The sequence below is a fragment of the Fonsecaea pedrosoi genome (assembly GCF_000835455.1).
Source record: "Fonsecaea pedrosoi CBS 271.37 unplaced genomic scaffold supercont1.2, whole genome shotgun sequence".
Classification (NCBI taxonomy): Eukaryota; Fungi; Ascomycota; class Eurotiomycetes; order Chaetothyriales; family Herpotrichiellaceae; genus Fonsecaea; species Fonsecaea pedrosoi.
The window spans coordinates 3,944,347-3,966,704 of NW_013550614.1; the positions used below are offsets into that span (position 1 = coordinate 3,944,347).

At 54.1% G+C, this 22,358-nt stretch overlaps 8 protein-coding genes and 1 non-coding gene across 9 annotated transcripts; 3 read left to right on the plus strand and 6 right to left on the minus strand.

Moving 5' to 3' along the window:
- Positions 1–355: 355 nt before the first annotated feature.
- Z517_03393 (uncharacterized protein) lies at positions 356–3,579 on the plus strand (the record flags this gene model as incomplete). Its single annotated transcript, XM_013432500.1, has 2 exons — positions 356–662; positions 737–3,579. 2 exons carry the CDS (start codon positions 356–358, stop codon positions 3,577–3,579), a joined length of 3,150 nt encoding a protein of 1,049 aa, XP_013287954.1.
- A 350-nt stretch (positions 3,580–3,929) lies between these two features.
- Positions 3,930–4,887, minus strand: Z517_03394 (uncharacterized protein; the record flags this gene model as incomplete). The annotated part of the gene is made up of 2 exons (XM_013432501.1): positions 3,930–4,634; positions 4,747–4,887. 2 exons carry the CDS (start codon positions 4,885–4,887, stop codon positions 3,930–3,932), a joined length of 846 nt encoding a protein of 281 aa, XP_013287955.1.
- Positions 4,888–5,386: 499 nt separating this feature from the next.
- Positions 5,387–5,484, minus strand: Z517_03395. Its single transcript has one exon. It is a non-coding gene; the product is annotated as a tRNA-Arg (tRNA).
- A 469-nt stretch (positions 5,485–5,953) lies between these two features.
- Z517_03396 (uncharacterized protein) lies at positions 5,954–7,770 on the minus strand (the record flags this gene model as incomplete). Its single annotated transcript, XM_013432502.1, has 5 exons — positions 5,954–6,331; positions 6,401–6,508; positions 6,573–6,787; positions 6,847–7,480; positions 7,552–7,770. The coding sequence occupies 5 exons, from the start codon at positions 7,768–7,770 to the stop codon at positions 5,954–5,956; spliced, it is 1,554 nt and encodes a 517-aa protein (XP_013287956.1).
- A 507-nt stretch (positions 7,771–8,277) lies between these two features.
- On the plus strand, positions 8,278–9,339 carry Z517_03397 (uncharacterized protein; the record flags this gene model as incomplete). Its single annotated transcript, XM_013432503.1, has 1 exon — positions 8,278–9,339. One exon carries the CDS (start codon positions 8,278–8,280, stop codon positions 9,337–9,339), a length of 1,062 nt encoding a protein of 353 aa, XP_013287957.1.
- Positions 9,340–9,926: 587 nt separating this feature from the next.
- On the minus strand, positions 9,927–11,042 carry Z517_03398 (uncharacterized protein; the record flags this gene model as incomplete). Its single annotated transcript, XM_013432504.1, has 1 exon — positions 9,927–11,042. One exon carries the CDS (start codon positions 11,040–11,042, stop codon positions 9,927–9,929), a length of 1,116 nt encoding a protein of 371 aa, XP_013287958.1.
- Positions 11,043–11,808: 766 nt separating this feature from the next.
- Positions 11,809–16,322, plus strand: Z517_03399 (serine-tRNA ligase; the record flags this gene model as incomplete). The annotated part of the gene is made up of 4 exons (XM_013432505.1): positions 11,809–11,917; positions 12,013–12,236; positions 12,334–14,435; positions 14,795–16,322. 4 exons carry the CDS (start codon positions 11,809–11,811, stop codon positions 16,320–16,322), a joined length of 3,963 nt encoding a protein of 1,320 aa, XP_013287959.1.
- A 997-nt stretch (positions 16,323–17,319) lies between these two features.
- Z517_03400 (uncharacterized protein) lies at positions 17,320–18,966 on the minus strand (the record flags this gene model as incomplete). The annotated part of the gene is made up of 1 exon (XM_013432506.1): positions 17,320–18,966. One exon carries the CDS (start codon positions 18,964–18,966, stop codon positions 17,320–17,322), a length of 1,647 nt encoding a protein of 548 aa, XP_013287960.1.
- A 398-nt stretch (positions 18,967–19,364) lies between these two features.
- Positions 19,365–21,332, minus strand: Z517_03401 (uncharacterized protein; the record flags this gene model as incomplete). The annotated part of the gene is made up of 1 exon (XM_013432507.1): positions 19,365–21,332. The coding sequence occupies one exon, from the start codon at positions 21,330–21,332 to the stop codon at positions 19,365–19,367; it is 1,968 nt and encodes a 655-aa protein (XP_013287961.1).
- Positions 21,333–22,358: the final 1,026 nt, after the last annotated feature.

The following is a 22,358-nucleotide window of genomic DNA, read 5'->3' on the forward strand; positions in this document are numbered from 1 at the left end:
CGTTGTGAACAAATCTGCCAAGCCCACGCCAACCAGATTTGGACGCGGCGCAGGGTCCAGATGCAGACTTGTTCAGGCTTGAAGGCGCAGTTTCGTTTCCGGCATTCATTACCATCTCATCTCTCTGCAACAGACGCTTCGCAATCTCGAGTCCGGTATGTTTCCTTCATGGTGACTCGGATCGCACACAGTCCTTGAGATCTCTTCTGTGCGCAGAGCAATAGCATTCTTCCATTGTGTTGCTTGTGACAATTAGGAGTGTGATTCCTCACCAAATTTTCCACAGGCAACGACTCAACTTCCGAGTTGATCCCTTCCTTTCTCTTGAATTTTCCCGCAGTGTTGTCAAGTCACGATGGGTGTCCCGGCTCTCTTTCGATGGCTTACCAAAAAGTATCCCAAGATTATCTCTCCCGTGATCGAGGAACAACCTTACGAGATTGATGGCGTGCAATACCCCGTGGACACCACCAAGCCCAACCCGAATGGAGAAGAAATGCACAACCTCTATCTTGATTTCAACGGCATCGTCCACCCCTGTTCGCACCCTGAGAACAAACCTCCTCCAGCAAATGAGAGCGAGATGATGCTGGAAATTTTCAAGTACACAGATCGTGTCGTAAATATGGTGCGACCGCGGAGACTGTTGATGATCGCAATTGGTAAGCTTCTCCCTCCCTTGATGTGCCTCCCATCCCCTGTGGTCATGAAACACTGTGAATCTGACGTAGAACAGATGGGGTTGCTCCTCGAGCCAAGATGAACCAGCAACGAGCTCGTCGTTTCCGGTCGGCAAGAGATGCGAAAGAGGCGGACGAAAAGAAGGCAGAGTTTCAAACCCTCCTTCGCCAACAGCAGCGTGATGGAGATGATGACGAAGACGAAGAAACAGTGGACGACGTAATCAAGAAAACATGGGATAGTAATGTCATCACACCTGGCACGCCTTTCATGTTCATTCTTGCTCAATCTATTCGATATTGGGTCCAGTGGAAACTGAACACGGATCCTGCCTGGGCTCAACTGAAGGTCATTATCTCAGACGCCAGTGTGCCCGGAGAAGGTGAGCACAAGATTATGCAGTTCATTCGTTCCCAACGCTCGGATCCTGCCTATGACCCAAACACAAGACACGTCATGTATGGACTTGACGCAGACTTGATCATGCTTGGAATCGCCACCCATGAGCCTCACTTTCGCGTCCTTCGAGAAGACGTTGAACTCAGAGATGCCAAAGCCAAGACCTGCAGGATCTGCGGTCAACAAGGTCATTATGCCGAGAACTGCAGAGGCGAAGCCAAGATAAAATCAGGCCAGTTCGATGAAAAGGGCACTACAGAAGAGCTGAAGCCATTTGTCTGGCTAAATGTGCCCATCCTACGTGAGTATCTCGGTGCAGAGATGTTTGTTCCTGGCCAGACGTTCCGTTTCGATCTTGAGCGTGCCCTTGACGATTGGGTGTTTATGTGTTTCTTCGTCGGCAATGACTTCTTGCCTCATCTTCCTAGTCTTGAAATCAGAGAAGACGGCATCGATAAGCTTATTGCCATCTGGAGAGACAATATTCCCCTTATGGGTGGTTACTTGACTTGCGATGGACGAGTTGATCTTGCACGAGCCCAAATTATTCTACAGGGTTTGGCGAAGCAAGAGGACGCTATCTTCAAACGCAGGAAAGAAGTGGAAGACAGGCGAGCTCGAAATGAACAGCGCCGCAACCAAGCCAATGAAGCTCGAGAGGCTCGCGCTGCAAAGAGACGACGTAGCTCCCCTGATTACAGCAAAGGTGGCAGGGCGGATGCTCGGGTACCGACTGGACCTGTTGAGACGTTCGAGGCTTCTAACTTTCCGGTTCTGGACTACAATTCTATTGTGAACAGAGCTGCTGTCGACAAAAGCCTGGCGTCAAACAAAAGCGCAGCAGCGGTGCTGAAAGAGCAGATGCTCGCACGAAAGGCGGCTGAGACACCTACTAAGAATGGTGCTAACGGCATCAATGGCACCCCCAATTCCTCAGCCGGAAGTCCTTCGTCAATCCTGGGCAAACGAAAGGCCGGAGCATTGGAAGAAGACGTGGAAAATGAAGGGACCCCTGCATCGGCAGTAGACAAGCTGAAAGCGGCCACGATGGATGAAGAGTCAGATAGTGCTGGCACTCCTGGAAGAAATACGCCTGTTGAGAAAAAGACTTTCGACAACGGAGATCCCAACAACCCTCCACCAGATACAGTCCGCTTGTGGGAGGAGGGATATGCCGACCGCTACTACGAGCAGAAGTTCCATGTGGATCCCAAGGACATCAGCTTCCGCCACAAGGTGGCTGAAGCCTACGTCGAAGGGCTATGTTGGGTGCTTCTCTACTATTTCCAAGGATGCCCGTCTTGGACGTGGTACTATCCTTATCACTACGCTCCGTTCGCTGCAGACTTTGTCGATATTGATAAAAAGACAGTCAAGTTCGATAAAGGAACGCCGTTCAAACCATATGAGCAGTTGATGGGCGTGCTACCAGCATCTTCCAATCATGCCATCCCGACCGCTTTCCATCCGCTCATGACCGATCCCGAATCCGACATTGTCGATTTTTACCCAGAGGAGTTCGACCTCGATCTCAATGGTGCGAAGCAATCCTGGAAAGCCGTTGTGTTGCTACCGTTCATTGACGAGAAACGACTCCTTTCGGCCATGGCCACAAAGTACCACTTGTTGACGGATGACGAGCACGCCAGAAACGAGCGCGGCCATGATGCTCTGATAATATCTGATCAGAATCCTTTGTACGACACCTTGGCGATGAAATTTTACTCGAAGAAAGCCAAAGGCGGTCCAAACACCGTGAAGCTGTCAATGCAAAAGAATCAGCTGGCTGGTGAGGTGATCAAGAACGAAGATTTCCTGCCTCATATGGACCTTGTTGGGCCGCAAGACGACATCAGGCTGGAGCCTGACGTTGACGATGATCGCTCGCTGAATGTATTTTTCACGATGCCACCTCCTACCCACGTTCACAAGTCCATGCTGTTCCCAGGGGTTGTCTTGCCTCCTCCTGTTCTTGACAAGAGCGACCTGGCCATGGTGCGATCGAAGGCTAGGGTATCGGGTAGAGACTTTGGCGGTGCGCCACTATATGACAACACTCGACGTGACCGTTTTGATACGCAGAATCGCGGAGGACGTATCAACTACGCTGCCGACCGACCTCCCATTGACGCAGGCCCTCCTGGTATACCACCACCGAGTCAATGGCCTCCGGGCTTGCCTCCCCCTCCCCCACCGGGCTACGGTGGTCCAGGAGGTTACAACCGAAATCCGCCACCGGCAAATGGTTATGGAGGATATCAGGGTTATGGTGGTCAGGATCAAGGCTATTATGGCCAACAAGGGCAGAACCAAAACTACGGCGGACAAGGCTCCAACCAGTACCCCGGCGGTAACGGACAATATCAACAGAATGGTGGAAGATCTTTCAGTGACGGTTATTATCAAGGCCAAAATCGGGGACCGCCAGCGAGGGACAACCGAAGTGGAAACTATGGAGGCAACGGCGGGTATGGCCGAGGTGGTTATGGTCGACGCTAAGTCGCTACTACGCAGCAGGGTCGGATGAGCAAAGGAAGAGATGCGGCTGTAAATTTGGAGAGAAGAGGAACCTGTTAAAGTACTGATATTTGGCTGGATACAGGCGGGTATTTGTCAAGGTATTGTCTGACAGTGCTACGTAGCTGTACACCGGATGGTGATGAGGCTAGGTGGTGTTGAAATGAGTATGATATTTGGTGGCCAGAGAGTCCCTTCCTTAGTGTGCAATTAATCAGTGCCACAAGGGGTAGTTATTACAGTCTTTGGTCTATGTTCGTGGTATCAAACTTTTCCACACGCCGTCAGTCTGTATATTCGGTTATGTCGACACATTACCTCAACAGTCCTAGCTACACGGGGGGGTAGAACCAAAACACCTTCGCATCTTTTCCTAACGTGTCCGGTGCCTGTCTGCGGAGGTAAATCCCAAAGAGCTCCCTCTCTTGTGCCCGTACTTTCTCAGAGTCCAACTCTGGGGACACCCAGCCCTCTTCATCCGAGCATAGAATCTCTTGGGTGTATTTCCGCAGTTGAACCCAGTCTCGATACTCACCGAGTTGTGTTTCGTGGGCAGTCATCTCCTCGCTCGATACCGTAATCGGACAGCTCCCGCTGAGTCCGATCCTGTGCCAATTGCTGGACAGCTGGATCAGACAGTCCCTCAACGGCACCACGCCGTTCTTGAACGTCCGATCGCACAGGGTGAATAAGCGGCGCACAGTGTCAGGGACTTTTATGAGAGCCAAGTATGCTTCGCGGTCACGCTGAGCGAGGGCAACTTCGTAGCATTTCGCCTGCAGGGTTTGGTCCCGTTGTGAGAGCGCATAGGCCTGTTCGTCTGGGTCCATGATCTCGAAATCGGCCGGGAGTTCCGGCTTGATCGCCCCGGTCTGGTGGTCTTCCGGCGGCTCGAGAAAGTGCGGCCACCGCACCTGGGTGAATGCCGGTGAGATCGAGGTGAACTGCCAGTCGATGACACCGACGATCTTGGGTAGGGTCGTCGTCGGAGACGAAGATGGTTGCCCATGTGCAGATTTGTGTGCCACAGAGTCGGCCTGGCATGGCCTCGCAGAAGGGGAGTCTTGGCCAAAATAGGGATCACCTTCATGGCAGCTTCAAAATGGTGCAGATGCGAATCGGGAGATCCAAAGTGTGGTCCCCTTGGACCAAGGTAAAGATGCTATATCCCACGGGCACCATGGCTGGGAACGGGATCTTGACAACCACTTCTTTGCCGTTCTCCATGGCTAGTTTCAACGCCTTGTTGAAGCCGCCCTCGTGCTTGTCTATGCTGGATACGGGAGACATGATTGAGGGGAGGGAGGAATCTAAGGCGCAGAGCCGCTCAAGGTCGAATTTGACATGTCTTCTTGACAACTCATGTTGTTCGTTCATCAGGAAACGTCCATTGGAATAGTTGAAAAGCTCGCTTGTACAGATAGTGTCACCTGGGGTGTTCATGTCAGCAAGAATTAACATGGGGATCAGTGTGGGATGCTTTCCTCCACAAGTGATTGATATCGTTCGGCGAGGAACATGGTGAGCCAATGACTTGTGAAGGCGCTTGCTGAAGGCTCGCAGGAGTTTTGGCATTGCAACGGTCGTTTGCCTGGTTGTTCTCAAATGATGGGCATTGAGGCTGAGGTCTTGCAGTCAATACCTCGTTCAGTACTTGTAACCTCGTACTCCATAGTGTCACATAGAAGGTTAGACGCGATACCTAGACCAGGAGCTGGAGACAACAAGCCATAGTAGTGGAGAAGTGATCACGTGATTACCCGACAGCCAAAGCAAAAAATGAACTCCTCGATGGCGATGGGACTCGAACCCACAGTCTTTGCCACGCTCCTGATTGATACAAGAATGTAACCGGAAAGCAACGCCTTACCATTAGGCCACGCCACCATGCTAAGCAGGTGTAGAAGAATCGCATTTTCTGTGTGCGATTCGTGAGCCAAATCAAAACTATATTTGGCTAATGAAATATATGACTAGCAGCAAGAGGTTCCCTTGGCAAAGTAGTCAATCGTTACCTGTTACAAGTGAAATACTTCACTTTTCCAAGTCATTCACAGTCTTGGAAAAAGAATGTCAAACAGTACGGTCAAAATAATTTAGATGCGACATTTCAATTTTGATTAGATTTCGGAAATTTATCCAGGGGTTCCAGATCCCTCGACGTACCAGGCCGGCGTCAAACAGGTTTGGCAGTCAACGCTCAAGTCGTGCAGCTCACCAGGCAAACGTCAACACGATGCTTTCTTGAAACATAGCCCCGTGGTCAGACAATATATGAGGGCTGTTTCAATCACTCTCAGCCAGCATCTCCAAGTCCGACAATTCTCGTTTACAACTGGAAGAAAACTCCGCACTTTCACAGGTGTGAGGTGTTCTCGACGCTCTGACCGATCCACGTCTCAAGCTGTTTCTGGTCTCGAGGGATGAATCTCACCTTGAAGGGTTTGGGCTGAGTGACCATACTTGTCGGCACCGAGTTACACTCAATCGTGTCCAGAATCGGCCTGTCCTTTGGATCGGTGGCCTCATGGATGCGGAAGGCCAGGACTAGGCGTGTGAAGATGATGTACAGCTCTCGATTTGCCAAATGTGCTCCGGCACACATCCGGGTACCGGCGCCGTACCCAAAGTGCTGTGTGCCCTCTCCGGCGCCTGATTGCCCCATGAAGCGATCCGGGATGAATTCCATGGGAGACTTGAAGTGCGCAGGATCATGATTCGCGGCCCACATATTCTACCCATGGATTGTTAGCACGACCGTCGGCTAACGGCCCTGGGAGGTCTGGGAGGTGACATCTCATACCATCAAGAAAGGTGTCCCGGCAGGGATAACAGCACCTTTGTAAGTGATGTCGCTGACACTTTGGCGATAGAATGACAAGTTGAGGGTGGACCAGAAGCGAAGCACCTCCTACGACATGGTCAGTCTTCGAGTTGGTGGTGGCAGAGGTCACTCTTGAAGTCCCTGCACTCACCTTCACAAAGGAAATGACGTACTCGGACGTCTCTTCGTATAAGCATTCATGCCATGGGTCTTTTCCAGGGTACGATTTGATGATTTCATCGTACATTCGTGCTTGGATGTCCTGGCCGTGCGGTGACGAAAGGTAAGCGATCGTCATGTTGGTATTCCCTGGCAATGTGTCGAGGCCAGCAGCGACCATGGTCAAACAGATGGATTTGAGTTCATCTAAGCAAGCGTTCAGTCAGCAATCAACCGTCGGCAGATGGCACCATCTGATAGCTTACTATCCGCCAATTTAGCCTCTGGATCTTTCAGGACGTTGCCAGCAATGCAGGGGTGGTCGGTGCCGTTCGCGATTCGTTCTTTCAACTGATTAAAGAAACTAAGGATGTATTCGTCTCGTCGGGCCCGATACTTGACGGCATTCGACTTGTACCCGGGTAAGATTCGGAGCAACGGGACATAATCTTGCCAGTTATGCGCAATACCGCGGATGTTTCCCAGCTCTCGCTCAACGGCAACCACTTCATTAAGAGTGCTGTCTTTGACAGTGCCCTGGATACGAATACCGTAGTTCAGGGTCAGGCTGATGTTCAAAGAGAAGCGTTGGAAATAGCCGTTGGGGTCGATGTCGTACCCAAATTTGATGTTCTGGACCAGTTCGTTGATGCTGGTGGTGGACTCAAGGTCGATGAATGGGAGGTATGTCTGCACCGCCTGTCTGTTCAGGGCCGTGGCCGCCGCTTTGCGGGCTCTCTTGAGGGACTCAGACCATGGCGAGGTCCCCAGGGTATACACTCCCTGGGTTTGCGAGACCACGTCGTGGAATGTCCAAAACTTTGGCCGAGAGATGAGTGCTGACTGATTTCTGATCCATAGTTCCTTCACCGATTCGAACGAGTTTGCATAAATGAATCTCTGGACCGCAAGGAGAGTCAATACGATCGACCTAGTGACTTGTGATCTGGTACTTGGGGACCTTCACTTACGCGGTTGCCCAGGCGAACCTGGAAGACATCGCCATACGTCTTGGCCAGCCGAGCGCAGTTCCTGGCATGATACTTGCCCAAGAGGATCAGACTCCCAAAAATCGGCACCCCAGGAAGTTCGGGTAGGTTTTTGATCTTTGGGATATCGGTTCTATTGGCCCATCTAACGAGCAGCGCGAGTACAGAGGCAACAAAGAAGAATCCGATGGCCGGATGCATAGTGAATTGACAAAGGTGATAACCTTGGAGCGTCTCTCTCTTCTTCTGTGAGGTTCAATTGGGAAAATCCACCCTGGGATGAAATCGAGAGTCCGTGGATAAATATCGAGGGGTTTTAATCGTCTACTGCGTCTGCCGTGTCACTTACAAATGCTGCTTCGATGCGACTTATCTCCGTACGATCCTGGGATCCGCGAGTCCCCAAGTTGGGGTGGGAATGCATTCTTCCCATTCCGGGCTTCGTTCTACAGCAGGCCTTACCTCGGTCACCTCAACTCTACATTGAACAAGTATCGATCAGCCTCCGATTTGGAGAAGCATATTCCGACGATAGCCGTGGAGAGCCTCATCAGCATCGACATCTGTCCAAAGTCTCCAGGTCCGCGAGACCAATTGGCTGGCATCTTAATGACCGCAAACACGTTGTAAAAGGCTTTGGAGCTCGGCGTTCAGCACTTCGCTCTATCCAACTCCCGGACAGGCATATTGAGACAACATAGCATCGAAATGGCCACTTCAAAGACACGTTTAGCAATACTGGATGACTACCAGGGCATTGCTGCAGCCAAATTCGCTCATCTACAGCCCAAAGTCGAAGTCACCACTTTCTCTGACACTATCAACCCGAGCGGAAAGGCGGAGAAGGATGTCCTCATCGAGCGCCTTCGACCGTTCACTGTTATTTCGACGATGCGCGAACGAACACCCTTGCCGGGGGATGTGATTCGGGCTCTTCCGAACCTCAGATTGCTTCTGACCACCGGAATGAAGAACTCGGCAATCGACATGGCTGCCTGTACTGAGCAGAATGTCATCGTCGCTGGAGCAAAGGGAATTGGAAAGTCTGGGGACGTGAGCTTCCCTACCTCGATTGATTCTACTTTGCAACACTGCTGGGCACTCATCCTGGGTATCGCTCGGAACATTGCCCGTGACGACGCCGCCGTCAAGTCTGGTCTCTGGGAGATTTCTCCGGCTACAGGGCTGAAGGGCAAAACGCTAGGTCTGTTAGGATTTGGCAACCTGGGTGCGAGGGTTGCCTCGAGTGGTGTGTGGGCGTTTGGAATGAAGATTCTAGCATGGTCCAGTAGTCTCACGCAGGAGGTTGCTGAGCAAAAGGCCAGGTCATTTGGTCTTCCATCAGGGACGTTCAAGGTGGCGAGCAGCAAGGAAGAGCTCCTCAGGGAAGCGGACGTGTTGAGCATCCACTACGTTCTGTCTGATCGAAGCCGAGATCTTCTAGGGGAGAGAGAGCTCGCCTTATTGAAGCCCTCTGCTCTCCTCGTCAACACCTCGAGAGGCGCCCTCATCAACGAGACGGCTTTACTCGATGCTTTGAACCACGGCAGGATCAAGGGTGCAGCCTTGGACGTCTATCATGTGGAACCGTTGCCGCTCGACAGCCCGTGGCGTACGACTGCTTGGGGCAAGGACGGCAGAAGCCAAGTACTACTCAGCCCGCACATGGGCTACGTCGAGGAGGGAGTCATGAACCGATGGTACGAGGATACAGCATCGAATCTGGAGTTGTGGCTCGAGGGAAAGGACATCCCGACAAAGCTCAACTGAAGTAGGCCTCCAGGGCCGTGCTACGTCTGGTTCGATAACAGGAGCATTTGGAGCTGGGTGACTTGCCGTCAACGAACGCCCTATAGGCTGCCCTTCTCCGACCAGCTCGAGATATCAACCTCAGATCACTTTCTCATCTCCCAATCCGGAACAAGACCCAGGTGCCCCAAATTGGAGCACAGTCTGGGCAAGGAAGTGCCACGTTCCGTGATTTCTGGAATGGATCCGGTCTGTGTTCGGATGTTTTACGTCGACTGGGCGGCTGGATCTCCATGATGGGCGCGAGACTATAGTGGCATTCATTGATGCGAGTTGTCAAAGGGGCGTCGACGCGAGATTGAGAGGTTAGTGTTACGAGCCCTGGACTCATACCTGTCTCGATTAGCGAGGTGGCCTTTGTCCCAACGGCGTCGCCATTGATGCAGGAGATACTAGTGGCACGCGAATCTAGGCACTTTCCAATTAAGCTGATGTGCAATATGTGCGCCTGTATCTATTCATGCGCTGTGAAGAGGTGATCCCCTGATGTACATCCCAGACGACCGAGCCGTAAATAGGCTGCAGAGGCACGAGAGGTTGATCGTCGTTTACTTTGACATATCCACGACCAGCTTTCCACTTGCGCCTTTATGGTAGTCGTCTACCAGGTCGTTGAGCTGCTCCAGCTTGTAGGTGGTCACTCGCGCCCTCACCCCTTCCTTTGCCGCGAAGTTTAGCATGGCTCTGAGCTGCCGATTCCGCCCGACCAAGACGCCGACCATGGAGATGTGGCGGAAGACGAGGTCCCGCGGTTGCATGTGAAAACCCTCCTTGGGGAAACTGACAGTCACGCAGACGCCATGGTTTTTGACCAGCTTCATCCCGTACTCAAAAGCCTTTTGAGACTCGGGGAGGATCAGGACCCCGTCGACGCCCTTCTCGCCTTCCAGGCCGGGTTCGGGAGATCCAAAGACCGACACGCGAGCGTCCTCGGCAGACTGTTTCCGCGCATCGAGAATGGTAACGTCGGCACCTGACGGCCCTAGGTCCTTGACCACATCCTCCAGAAGAGCTAATGCCGGGTCAGACGCCTCGATAGCGACGACCTTGCAGCCGAGCTTGACGGCGAACTGTACGCCCAGATGTCCAAGGCCGCCGCCAGCACCGGAAATGGCAATCGTCAGCCCTTTGCCGCCTCCGGCCTCCATTTTCACGCCTGCCCTTTCGAGAGCATTCCAGATGGTCAGACCGGCGCACATGAGCGGAGCGGTATCGACCGCGGTCATGCCTTCCGGCATGGGCGCTATCTGGCGAGAATCCGCGATGCAATATTCTTGAAACCCGCCGTTAGCCGAGAGACCCAGGTTGCCAGCCTTGGTGCACCACACGCCGTACTTTTCCGGATCACCGTCGTTGTTGAGGCACTCGTAGCACGATCCGCAAGGATGGAAGGCTCGACCTGGAACGCCCACGGGCATTCCGACCTCGAGATTCAATTTCGGCGAGACGTCCGGGCCCATGGCGACGATTGTGCCCGCAAACTCGTGCGATCCTATTCGGGGCAGGTCTTGCCACATGGCACCAGACGCGAAGACGGCGTCGGTGTGGCAGTACGACGCCGCTCCGACTTTGACCAGGATGTCTTGACCAGTGGGATCGGGAGGGACAGGCACATCTTTGAATTTGTAAGGCGTGTTGAAGGCCTCTAACACTTGTGCTCGCATCGTCGAGATCGTGGTCTGACAGGATAGCCTCAGAGACTCTTATCCTTACATTGGAGTTGGGATTTCGATAGTTTGTATACACCGTTTGGCTTCACGGCCTAACACGGCGAGACTCGGGATATGTATGGAGGAGCGTGCCACTTGTAGTTGTAGCCTTAGTCTCGAGAGGTGCGAGTGTGATCAAGTCTGTGTGACTGCCATTTGACTCGTGAGTCTCGTAGGGAGGGCATGTTGCATAAGACTATCTCGACTGCTGGAACGCCGGACCGATCTGGAATAATTTGGGGAAGTGTCTGAGGCGATTGGTGCTGCATGGAGGGTGCGTGGACTTGTGGGACTGGTAAGTTTTGCTGCTTATCGAAACCTGGCCGCTGTCGTCGTACGGGCAGAGAAAGGGCCAGAAGAGGTGGTGATACGACCAGCCTCGGACCAGGAACGTATTCCTGGCCAGCCAATTCCCTTTCCACGCAGTTGTCGTGTCGTTGGATTGTCATGTTCTCCGAATTGGGGGAGGTTTAAGTCTCCACGAATAAGCAATTTGATTGGTGCCCGCTCTACGCTAGGGAGCAGCCGCAGCTACCGGGATCCAGCAGCCTCGTTAGCGTTTAGACTCATTGACTTGGACGCCTCCCCACAATTGTAAACCCTCAACCTCATCTTCCAACTCTCATCTTAAAGAATGTAGCATCTTCCCCGAATTCATTCTCAAATTCCCCACTGCCCGCCAGTGCCATCTCTCCTCCGCGCGATGAGCAAGGTCTGAACCATGACAACAAATCTGGCCACTCCTGCACGCCCTGCGAAAACATTCGTGTGTCATCGCTGTGGCCGTGGATTTGCCCGCCTGGAGCATCTCCAACGCCACGAGAGATCGCGTAAGGGAAATTGAAACAAAGGCGGTTTGGGAAGTATTGACTGACTTGGGCCACAAGACACCAAGGAGAAGCCGTTTCGCTGCTCCGTTTGTCAGAAAAGTTTTACCCGAAAGTATGCCGCTCCAACCCAGCGAAGCTAATCCGTCGTTTATTTGTCGTCTGGCTGACTTTTGCGAGCAAGAGATTTGCTGACCCGCCATATACGCTTGTCGCACGAGTCCCCTCTACAGAGTCGCTCTGGGCAGAATGTATCGTCGAACACGGAAACGCTCTTGCCAACACCATTGCCTCTGGTGGACTGGCCCGAGTACCAAGCTGGGTCTGGCCCAGTTCTTTCTTCCCAACACCGTGCAGTCCCACCGACGACCCATTCCATAGCAAGCAATCCCAGTGGTGAACAGGAACATATCAATCAGGTTCACCTGTCGGCGCGCTTCTTCACCCATCCAAATGTTGAGAGCCCAAGCCAGTCCAAAGAGTCATTTTCCGGACCGGTCCCGGATTACACGATGAATCTGGGCTTGCAGGACGGCGGCTTCGACGCGCTCGAGCCAGCCTATACACAAGACTTTGCTACTTTCATGGACAGCGTGCCCAACTTCACTCACCCATTCTCTCCGAGCTATCAGCCGTTGCCGGTCTTCTTTTCCAACCTAGACTTACCCTTGGCTGGTGTTTTCGAAAATACCAACGATCCTAGAGACGGCAACATCTCCCGCGATGAATCAACAGTAACGACAACCATCCATGCCACATCCACGTCACTCTCCAATATCCGTGCAAATGACTCGTCCATCTCTCGGTTTGGCTCTCGGCTCCCATCCCTCGCTCCCGAGGAAAAGCCTCCGCCCAATGGTCCCCACCCACAGGGGCCCACGAGGCTCAATAGTCGAGATTTATTCATCTCGGCCGACTGTCGACAGCATATCATCGATGAGCTGGCGACATTTTCTGGTTGTATAGATGGCGACTTTGTTCTCCCGTCTCGCCATGCGTTGTCACGATTGATAGGTGGGTACTTCAAGAACTTCCATGCTCATTATCCCTTTTTCCACATTGCCACTCTGCGAATGGACGCCATCCATGTTGAGTTGCTCTTGGCCATTGCGGCTCTTGGAGCCCGCTACACCAGAGAGCCAGAGATGGGCATTGAGCTGTTTCGTGTTGCACGAGCCATCGTCTTGGAGCGCCTCCGCCGACGCCAGAGACGAAAAGCAAACATGGGATTGGACCAAAGATTGCACTATACGCCCATAATGATTCCTGACCCAAGCTGCAGCGGAGACGAAAGATTCTGTGTGGTTGAGATGGTGCAGACTTTGCTGCTTCTGATCGCCATCGCATCCTGGTACAGACGCGAACCCGCAGTCACCGACGCACTGTCCATCCGCAGTGTGCTGCACTCGCTTATTCAAGACGATGAGATAACGCGAGCCCGGGAACAACCAACCGAGGACTGGCGGGAGTGGGTTCGGTTCGAGACTATCAAAAGAACCCACCTCGTGGTCTTTTGCTTCTTCAATATCCATACCATTCTGTTCGACTTACCGCCCATGATACTGGCAAGCGGCCTCCGGCTCGAATTGCCCTGCTCCGAGAAGGAATGGAAGGCAAGCAACGAGCTGGAATGGCGAGAAGCTCGTGCCGAATCGAGGTCAACTCGACAAGACTTTCAAACCGAGTTTTCCTGCCTCTTTTCGGACCTAGGTGAACGTAATGGCTCAGCCCAAGCCGTTGCGCGAGGCTTCTCTGCTCTCGGCGGCTGTGCTCTCATACATGCCGTCATTCAGCAGATCTGGCTTGCACGCAACGCTCGACTACCCATTGTGCACCACGATTCAAGCGGCCTCGCAGACGAAGAAATGAATGTCTTTGAACGGGCCCTGAAGCGATGGGCCAGGTATTGGGAGCGCGATCAAGAATCGTCCATGGATCCCTTGAGTCCTCACGGGCCCGTGACTTTTACATCGACAGCACTCCTCCGGCTGGCGTACATCCGGCTCAACATGGATTTGGGCCCTGTGAGGTCACTCAGCAGCTGGGACCCATCCATGGTTGCCAACTCACTGCACCAAAGCCCGAGAGTCCAACGAAGCGACAAAATGACCCGGGCGGCACTCCATTGCGCACACGCGTTAAGCATTCCTGTGAAGCTTGGGATCAACTACGTCGCCCAGACACAACTGATCCTCTGGTCGAATCAACACGCCCTCTGCTCGTTGGAGTGCGCAGTCTTGCTCGCAAAGTGGCTTGAAGCGGTGACGGTGCTCGATCCGAACCCTGCACTGACGCCCGCGGAACAGAGGGTGCTCGAATTCGTCGTCCAGCTGGTGGCTGAGACGGAATACAAGATGAGCTGCGATCACATTCTGGCGCAAAAGGCTCGGTTGAGTGGCATGGTCGTCAGGCTGTGGGCGAAACTGTATCAGTCGAGCAGCGTGTGGCAGATGGTCAATTTGATTGGAGAGTCTCTGAGGATATATGCTGATCTCCTGGAGGCTGGGCACAAACTGGTGATGTGATGAGCAAGCCAAGGGCGGAATAGCGTGTGGTGGTCTTACGAAGTCTTGGCCTCGGACGAGCTTTTGATGTTTTAAGATGACTTTACTCACGGCTGTTGTCATTCTGAAAGCAAGCGAGAAATATGAGAGCGTCTACCAAGGCGGTGGGTGATAGTGTTAATGGACGTTGTGAGCTTCCAAGGTGGAGTTTTGGCCGTTGTATGTACATCACAAGGCTGTACCTCCTTACGTAATGATATCCCGACTATTCCCGATCAAGCAACCAGGCATGGTCACTCCACATTCTGCCGATTTCAATTGGCAACTTTTTTTTTCTTCTCGAAGCGCGTCCAACCGCGTTGTCGGATTGGCGCAGTTACAAAGACCTTGGTGTACCGCCCACTTTTGCAGCAGCTTTCATGTCGAGGAAAGCACTCGAGGCGAAGGCGTTCCTGCTCCGATGCAGAAGGGCATACTGCACCACGAGACCGCTCTACCAAGAATTCCGCCCGGCGACCGCGCCGCGACAATTCCCTCCTCTCACCCAGATCCGAGACAACGTCGAGCTCTACGAACAAAACTGCCGGGTGCGAAACTATGGCAGCCACGAGGACATCCCGCGCCGAGTGGCGGACAGCGTCAGAAAGATGAGGGACCTGGACCAGCGCATGGCCGGGTCCCGTCACACGTTGAAGGAGCTGCAGAGGCAACTGAACAACGCGGCGAAAGAGAGCAAGGGGGGTATCGTGGCGCAGATGAAATCTGTCAGGCCGGAAGTCGACGCTCTCCAAGCTGAGCACGATGCACTCGAGCTCGAGACGCGCAATATTGCACTGTCCCTGCCCAACTTGACGTATTCGGACACACCCACCGGTGGTGAACCGCGGTTGCGGTCCTACATCAACTATGACCCGGACAAACCTCCGCAGTATGGCCCGTCGGCCGACCACTCGATCATCGGCGAGAAGCTGGGTCTCGTTGATTTCTCGTCGTCATCCATGACATCTGGGTGGGGGTTTTACTTCTTGCTGAACGAGGCGGCTCTGTTGGAACACGCGCTGGTCCAGTACGCCCTGTCCGTTGCCATGCGGCGCGGCTGGTCCGTTGTCTCTCCGCCGTCCCTGGTCTACTCCCACATGGCCGCCGCCTGCGGATTCCAGCCCCGGGACCAAAACGACGAACAACAGATCTGGCAGATAGCGCAGCCGGAAAAGGATGCCGGAAAACCAACCCGCAGTCTCGCGGCAACGGCCGAGATCCCCCTCGCAGGAATGTATGCCGGCAAGGCGATTCCCGCGGCACGCCTACCTCTCAAGCTCGTGGGGTCCAGCCGCTGTTTCCGCGCCGAGGCGGGTGCTCGCGGGGTCGACACCAAGGGTCTGTACCGGGTGCACGAATTCACAAAGGTCGAAATGTTCGCGTGGACCGACTGCCCACCACCAAGCAGCAGCGGTGGAGGCTTGACGGACGAATCGGCGTGGGTGGAGCATTCCGGGCGCCTTTTGAACGAGATGGTGGAGATACAGACGGAGATTCTGTCTTCGCTCGGCATACCCTGCCGAGTCCTCGAGATGCCCACGTCAGACCTGGGTGCGAGCGCGTACCGCAAGATCGACATCGAGGCCATGTTTCCGTCGAGGAGGAAGAAAGACGAGGGCTGGGGCGAAGTCACTTCGGCGTCCATCTGCACCGACTACCAGAGCCGCAGACTCGACACGAGGGTCCTGGAGGGAGACGGGTCGAGGAAGAAGTTTGCGCACACCGTCAACGGGACGGCCATTGCAATCCCGAGAGTCCTCGCCGCGCTCTTGGAGAACGGTTGGCGCGAAGACCAGGGCTGCGTGGTTATCCCGCAAGTCCTGAGGAGGTACATGGGCGGCCTGGAGAAGATTGGCCCTCGTTGACTCTACGCCACGCAGTCTTGTGACTATGCGGGGGGGATATCGTCACACGAGCGGACTTCACGATGAGCTCAACAACATATTTCTTGGAGGATACATCTATGTATATGCCGAAGAATTGTCGCGTCCCTGAGCGACCTCCGAATGTTGGAGTTTCTCCCGAACACTAGGGCATCTTTGGTTGTAAGCCATCGCATCGAGACGACCCCTGGTGTCCGCCGGCTTCGTTGCTGGCATCGTGGCGCAGCTTGGCCGTCGTGCCGACTCGAGACATTTTGTATCAACACCTACTCATCTAAATCCCACCCCACGCCAGATATACAGATAGATATCAAAGAATACCAAGAAAGCGATACTTATCAATCAAGGCTCGCGCAACATTCACAACTTAATGTATCTCTCTACCTGTCTATCTACATGTGCTATATCCGTACATATCTCGAGCTCTCGCTCTCGTCCCCGCTCTCCTTCGTACAAATGGTTCTCCGAGAGAGAGAGAGAGAGAGAGAGAGAGAGAGAGAGAGAGAGAGAGAGAGAGAGAGAGAGAGAGAGAGAGAGAGATGTTTCTCGTCGTCGGTGCCGGTGCTGGACAACATCTTCACTTTCTTTCCGTCTTTTCTGTCTATCTGTTTGTCAGGGCCATCTATGTATAGCTTACTTCAAAGAATAGGGGTAGAAAACGACTACTCTCCTACTCTCCTACTCTCCTCCATATATATACATCATATATGCCTGTTTGGAGAGAGAGAATCAAGGGTATCAGGACTTTCGCCACACAGGCGGCGCAGTAGGCACTGATGGTTGGTTGCAAAATAGTTGGCTTGCCCTATCTGAATGTACGTGTGCATCCTATTGACAATGAAACTCGACGCTTGGGAGAAGACAAAGGATTCTTGTCCCATTGATAACCAACTCAACGCAGGATAGGCCAAAGGATTTTTTTTTTGTATACATCCTCTCTCTTTCAGTCCCCATGCAAACGCAGTCCCATCTTGAATCGTTAAATCAGCGGCTCCAGAGCACCCTGGCCGCTGATCTGGACAGGGGCGATCTCGCGGACCAGACTCTTCCGCGGCGCGAGGGCCGAAGCGTCGACCCAGTTGCCGTGGATCTGGGCCTTGACGTGGAAAGGGAGCTGGACCACGGCGATGGGCGTCTCGAAGGCGGCCGTGTCCAGAATCACCACGTCGCAGCGTCCCGCGCCCCTCCTCTCCACCAGGCACATGACCCAGCCGTCGGCCTCGGGGGCGTCGGGCGAGCGCGGGATGAAGATGGGCTCCTGGCACAGCGAGTCCTCGCCGGCGTAGAAGTACCGGGTCTGGCCGGTCTTGTTGTTGTGCATGGCCAGGCCGTTGAGCCCGTGGAAGATGTTCCGCGACCCGTCCATGTTCGTGGGGACGAAGACGTTCAAAAACACCACCGTGTACGGCTGGGTCATGAATCTCTCGTCGATGCGGGGAAACTCCGAGGGCAGGTCCAGGACGACCAGCGGGTCCGGCACCGTCGCACCGTCGGGTTGGGAGAGATCGAACTCCCAGCGTACAAAGTCGGCCTTGGTCTGCGGGTCCGGCATGCGTCCATCTTCCGGGGGAAAGAAAGGGAAGGCATTGTCGTGCACGCGCGAGCTCTCGACGCAGACGTTGCCGTCTGGCGTCTCCCACGCCGCCGCAGTGTGGATGGCCATGCAGTTCTTCCATTTGTACGTGCGGTACTCGCCTTTCTTCCACCCGAACCGGGCGCCGCTGTCGTCGTGCCTCGGGACGACAATGAAGGTCGCGGGAAGGTCGTAGTCCCAGGCCCAATGCTGCTTGCCTTGCTTCATGCGTGTCACATTGGCCTCAAACGGCCACAAGAACAGCACGATCCAATTCGGGGTGATGGCACAATCGTGGATGAAGGCACACCACGGAGCCTGGACCCACAGCTCGCTCGTCTTCTTTCCGGTCCGGTCCAAGGCGTAGGTGACGACGTCCTTGGTCGCCAAACCTTTGGCCTCGTAGCCGAACACCACCAGCTCGTGTGTCAGCGGATCCACCTTTGGGTGCGCCGTGAAGGTCTTGGACTTCACCTGGCCCTTGAACGGATCATACTCGAGTGTCTCCAGGGTGTCCGGGTCCACGGCGTAGGGCAGTGCCACTTCTTTGAGGGCCAACAGCCGACCAGCCCAGTGGACCAGATTGGTGTTTGCGGTGGAGTCCACGGCCGCCCGCACGCAGGGGTGGTGGGTAAAAGGATTGCGGTAGAGACCAAAGAGGGCTTTGTTCGCTTTTCTCTCCAGCTTGTATCGTTCGGTCTCGACGTAGCGCATCTTGAAATCGCATCTGCCCTGATGGAAGCGAAAAGCCGAGACGTGGCCATCGCCGTCAATGGGCACATTGCCTGGATGTGGCGGGACAAATGGGTCGCACATGACTCGATAGAAGGTACCGTCGATCTCTTGGGGAATATCCCCAAACACGATCAGATCTCCGATCTCGCCTTCGAGTCGGCACGGTACGCTGGACCCGGCGAGATCATACGCAACCGGCCATTTGGAAGTCAGGCCATAGAGTCCGTCGATGTCTGTGTTGGGTGACATGGTGGGAGCAGGCGCTTGGTCGGCGAGGTCTCCATTCACGTGCCCATTTGTGGGTCGACTTGCGTTCATGTTTCGGTTGTTGCTTGCTATTCACAAGGGTTCGGATACTGTGAGGAAAAGTGTGGGAGTCGCACAGGTCAGACAGGGTATCCGGCCAGTCCATATATAGACTCTGAGAAGTGTTCAACTTCAACACTTTCCCGGACTCTCGGAACGTGCAACAACAATAGTTCAGACTTGACCCGGTGAAGGCTTTGAGATCTCGCTGATATCACTGGTCGGAGATGATTGTGGGGGCCTGGGGTCCTCGGGGCAAGTTTGTGGGGGAATTAGGAATCAGGAATTCATTCCATCTGCGACACAGTCCATCATTGGCCCTGTCCAAACCATGGGCTTAACCTTGTTTCTCGCTTCAGATATTGGTGGCCAGGATGACAAACGTCCGCAGGTTGAATGGTCAGGCATGGTCAGGCATGGTTCCGCGCCTCAGCGTTGCTCGCAAGCGTTGGGCACCGGCAGATGAAACGGTGGACCTCCGTGGTGTCGAAGGTATCCCTGCGCTGGATGATTGAAGGCCCAAGATTTGAACGCCAGCTGCCAGGACCGGACAAATCCTCGGAGGCTTCTAGATCAGCCTGACAAGACTTCATGCGTTGCAGGATGTGCCGAGCCAACAGCCACCATTCGGGGGCATATCTCATAAGTCCGGGCCGAGTCCACAGCTGACATGCGTCTCGGTCGTCGACTTCGGATACTGAGGTTTCGCCTGGCTTCTGGACAAGGTGCTGATTCCAGACTCGCCGCCAATTGGTCAGTGCATTGTCGTGGGCCAGGAACTGGGACTTGTGGCCAAAGGCGGGTTCAATGTTGAAAATGAGAACGTGCAATGCCGAACACAGCACCCAGAGGTTGAGGGGGCCAGCCCGCGCGAGGTGGAGAAATACTTTGTCGTCCATGTCTCTTTTTCGAAGGCACTTGATGGCTCCATAGAGGATGAACCCGTCTCGGCAGAGCGGGAGCGAAGCCCATGGCCGGAGATGGTAAAAGCAGCTACTGGCATCTGGAGCCTGGAAACACTCTTCGGGCGAGGCGAGATCCATTTTCAACTCTTGTATGCTCATTTGAGGAGGCAGGCTGTGAAAGATGACGAAGTAGGTGTCGACCAAGAAAACATATATCACGGTCCGGATAACCTGCTCAATCAAGGCAAAGTGCTGCCAGTGGAAGCTTTCGGGCGTGACCTTGTCGAGTCCTATGTGTTTTGCGTAGGGTATTAGCGCTCTCGCCATGGTCACGACCGTCCCATACCTCTCGTGTCGGATTCTCTTCGCATCGAAGTTGCGACCTTCCCATATCTGATACATGCAGACCACAAAAGCAGCCTGGAGAGATCGAAGCTGAGCCCTCACCCCATCAGTCGAGAGAGTGACACCGGACGTGACAAAATCGGGGGTGCTCGACATGTCAACGAACACCATTTCTTCAACATAGTTGCGCCAAAACTGGGCATCTTCTCGATCACTCTCCTCCGGCGAAGCGCATGCCCCAATTAGAGCCATGGCAGCCACCAGAGATCGAGGGGCGTCCATTGCACTAAAGGAGGGTTTGTGAATAGTCACCCAGTGGGGGTACCAGTGAGTCCAGAAGTGATCCAAGTATCGGCGCAACCGTGCAGGATGGAAGAATTGGATGCATGTTTGCTCCAGAATTGGCGACCACCCCTGGCGATTTCCTCGGAGACAACCAGCCTGGGACATGGCTACTTCTTGAATTCCCAACAGTATCTCATGGCTTTTCAAGGCAAGAGGGTCTGTATAGGCGTCTGGCGTGCTTGAGAAGGCCCCTCGAATTCCATCACGGGCATTGGAACCGTGGAAGGCCGCCACCACGTTGAAGTTGCTCTGGTCTCCCGGGTATCCGCCCGCCAAAACGGTGGAAAACTCCCGACTATATGAGGACCAATTGGCTTGCCCAGCTTCTTCCAAGACTGGCATGGGGCTACGGGAAAGACCTGAAGCAAAGAGTTCAGAGTATTCGCCGGGCATAGAGTTGGGAAGTTGGCGACAAATGTACTGGCTGTAGTCCTTGGGACCCAAGGTGAGGCCCCTCGGCTCATGTGTTCTGGTGGTGCCATTGAATTTAGCTGCGATGCCATAGACTTTGGGGCTGGTAAACCGGATCAGAAATTCAAAAGATTGTACTGGATCCTGATCGGGGACCCCTAGATAGACAGAGAGAGAAGACGAAAGAGAATAAGGGATCGTTGGTGGGGAGCCCAGCTCAAAACCTAAGTGATTGCTGTCCGAAGCAGAGAGAGAATAGGCGGAGGGTAGGAACGGTATTGCGTCCTCGTCGAGGTCGAGATCGAGATAGTCCCAAAGCTGGTCCTCATCAGGGGCCTTCCACGTCGATGATTGCACGCTGGCTTGAGTCATGGCCCCGTCGCCGACAGTCTTCCAGGAATAAGTGCATGTATAACCCCTATTTTTGCAGCTGATACAAGGTTGACCGCCATCGCATGCACGCTTCTTGGACGCGCATTCATCACATGCTCGACGTTTTTGCGCCTTTTCACGATACAGAGATCGAACTCCATCTTGATCTTGACATTTTGCTTGATGCCGTCGTAATACATCCTGCCGTCTATAGGCTTTTCCGCAACTGGGGCAGATATGCGGTCTGTGAGTATTGTGTGAATTCAAATGGCGAGTTAGATGGTCTGCCCGGCTGTACACCTTGTAGCAAACTGGGCACGACAAGGGCGGCTCAGGTGGCATCGTCGTGTGAAGGCCTCTGGTAGACTTCGCCTTGCGAGCCGTTCCTTCACTTTCCGCACAAAAATTGATTGCTGAAGGGTGTTTGAGCCGCGAAAACTGCCCGTGCTGGAGGAAGATGAAGCAGAAATATGGGGACGCGGGGGAATTCCGGGGGGTTTGCACGACTTCTGGAGCTTCAATTGCCGGCTACGGCAGCCAAGATCGGGGCGCCAATGCGTGAGCTGCGTGCAATTGACGTCGGCGGGGGTGGTCAAAACAACGTGGGGTGGCCACTCACGGTGGTGAACGGCTAAGTTTCCCTCACAATGTGGCCAACGCTTGGAGATGGAACTGGCGTATCTCTCGACAACCTCTTCGGGGAAGCTCGTCATGCCGGAGTAGCTGCCGTGATGGAAGAACGCCTAGAGCATCTGCTTTTCTTTGGTGGAGCCGAAGTCGTGGCCCACAACGTAGGAAAGAAGTGATGTCTAAGAAGTCGAGAATAGCCTTGGTGTCGGCCGCGGAAGCCGTTGCAGTATAGTGCCCGGATGGCGGAGGTCGATGAGTCTCCGGTCCCGCTGCTATCGAGTGCTACGATCGTGTAGTTGTTGTCTGCTAGGATGGGTCCGCTGATGCGCCATGTGAGGTTGAAATGCGGCCTCCCGTGCAGTAAAAGGATTGGTGGGTCCGAGCCTGCGTAGCGTA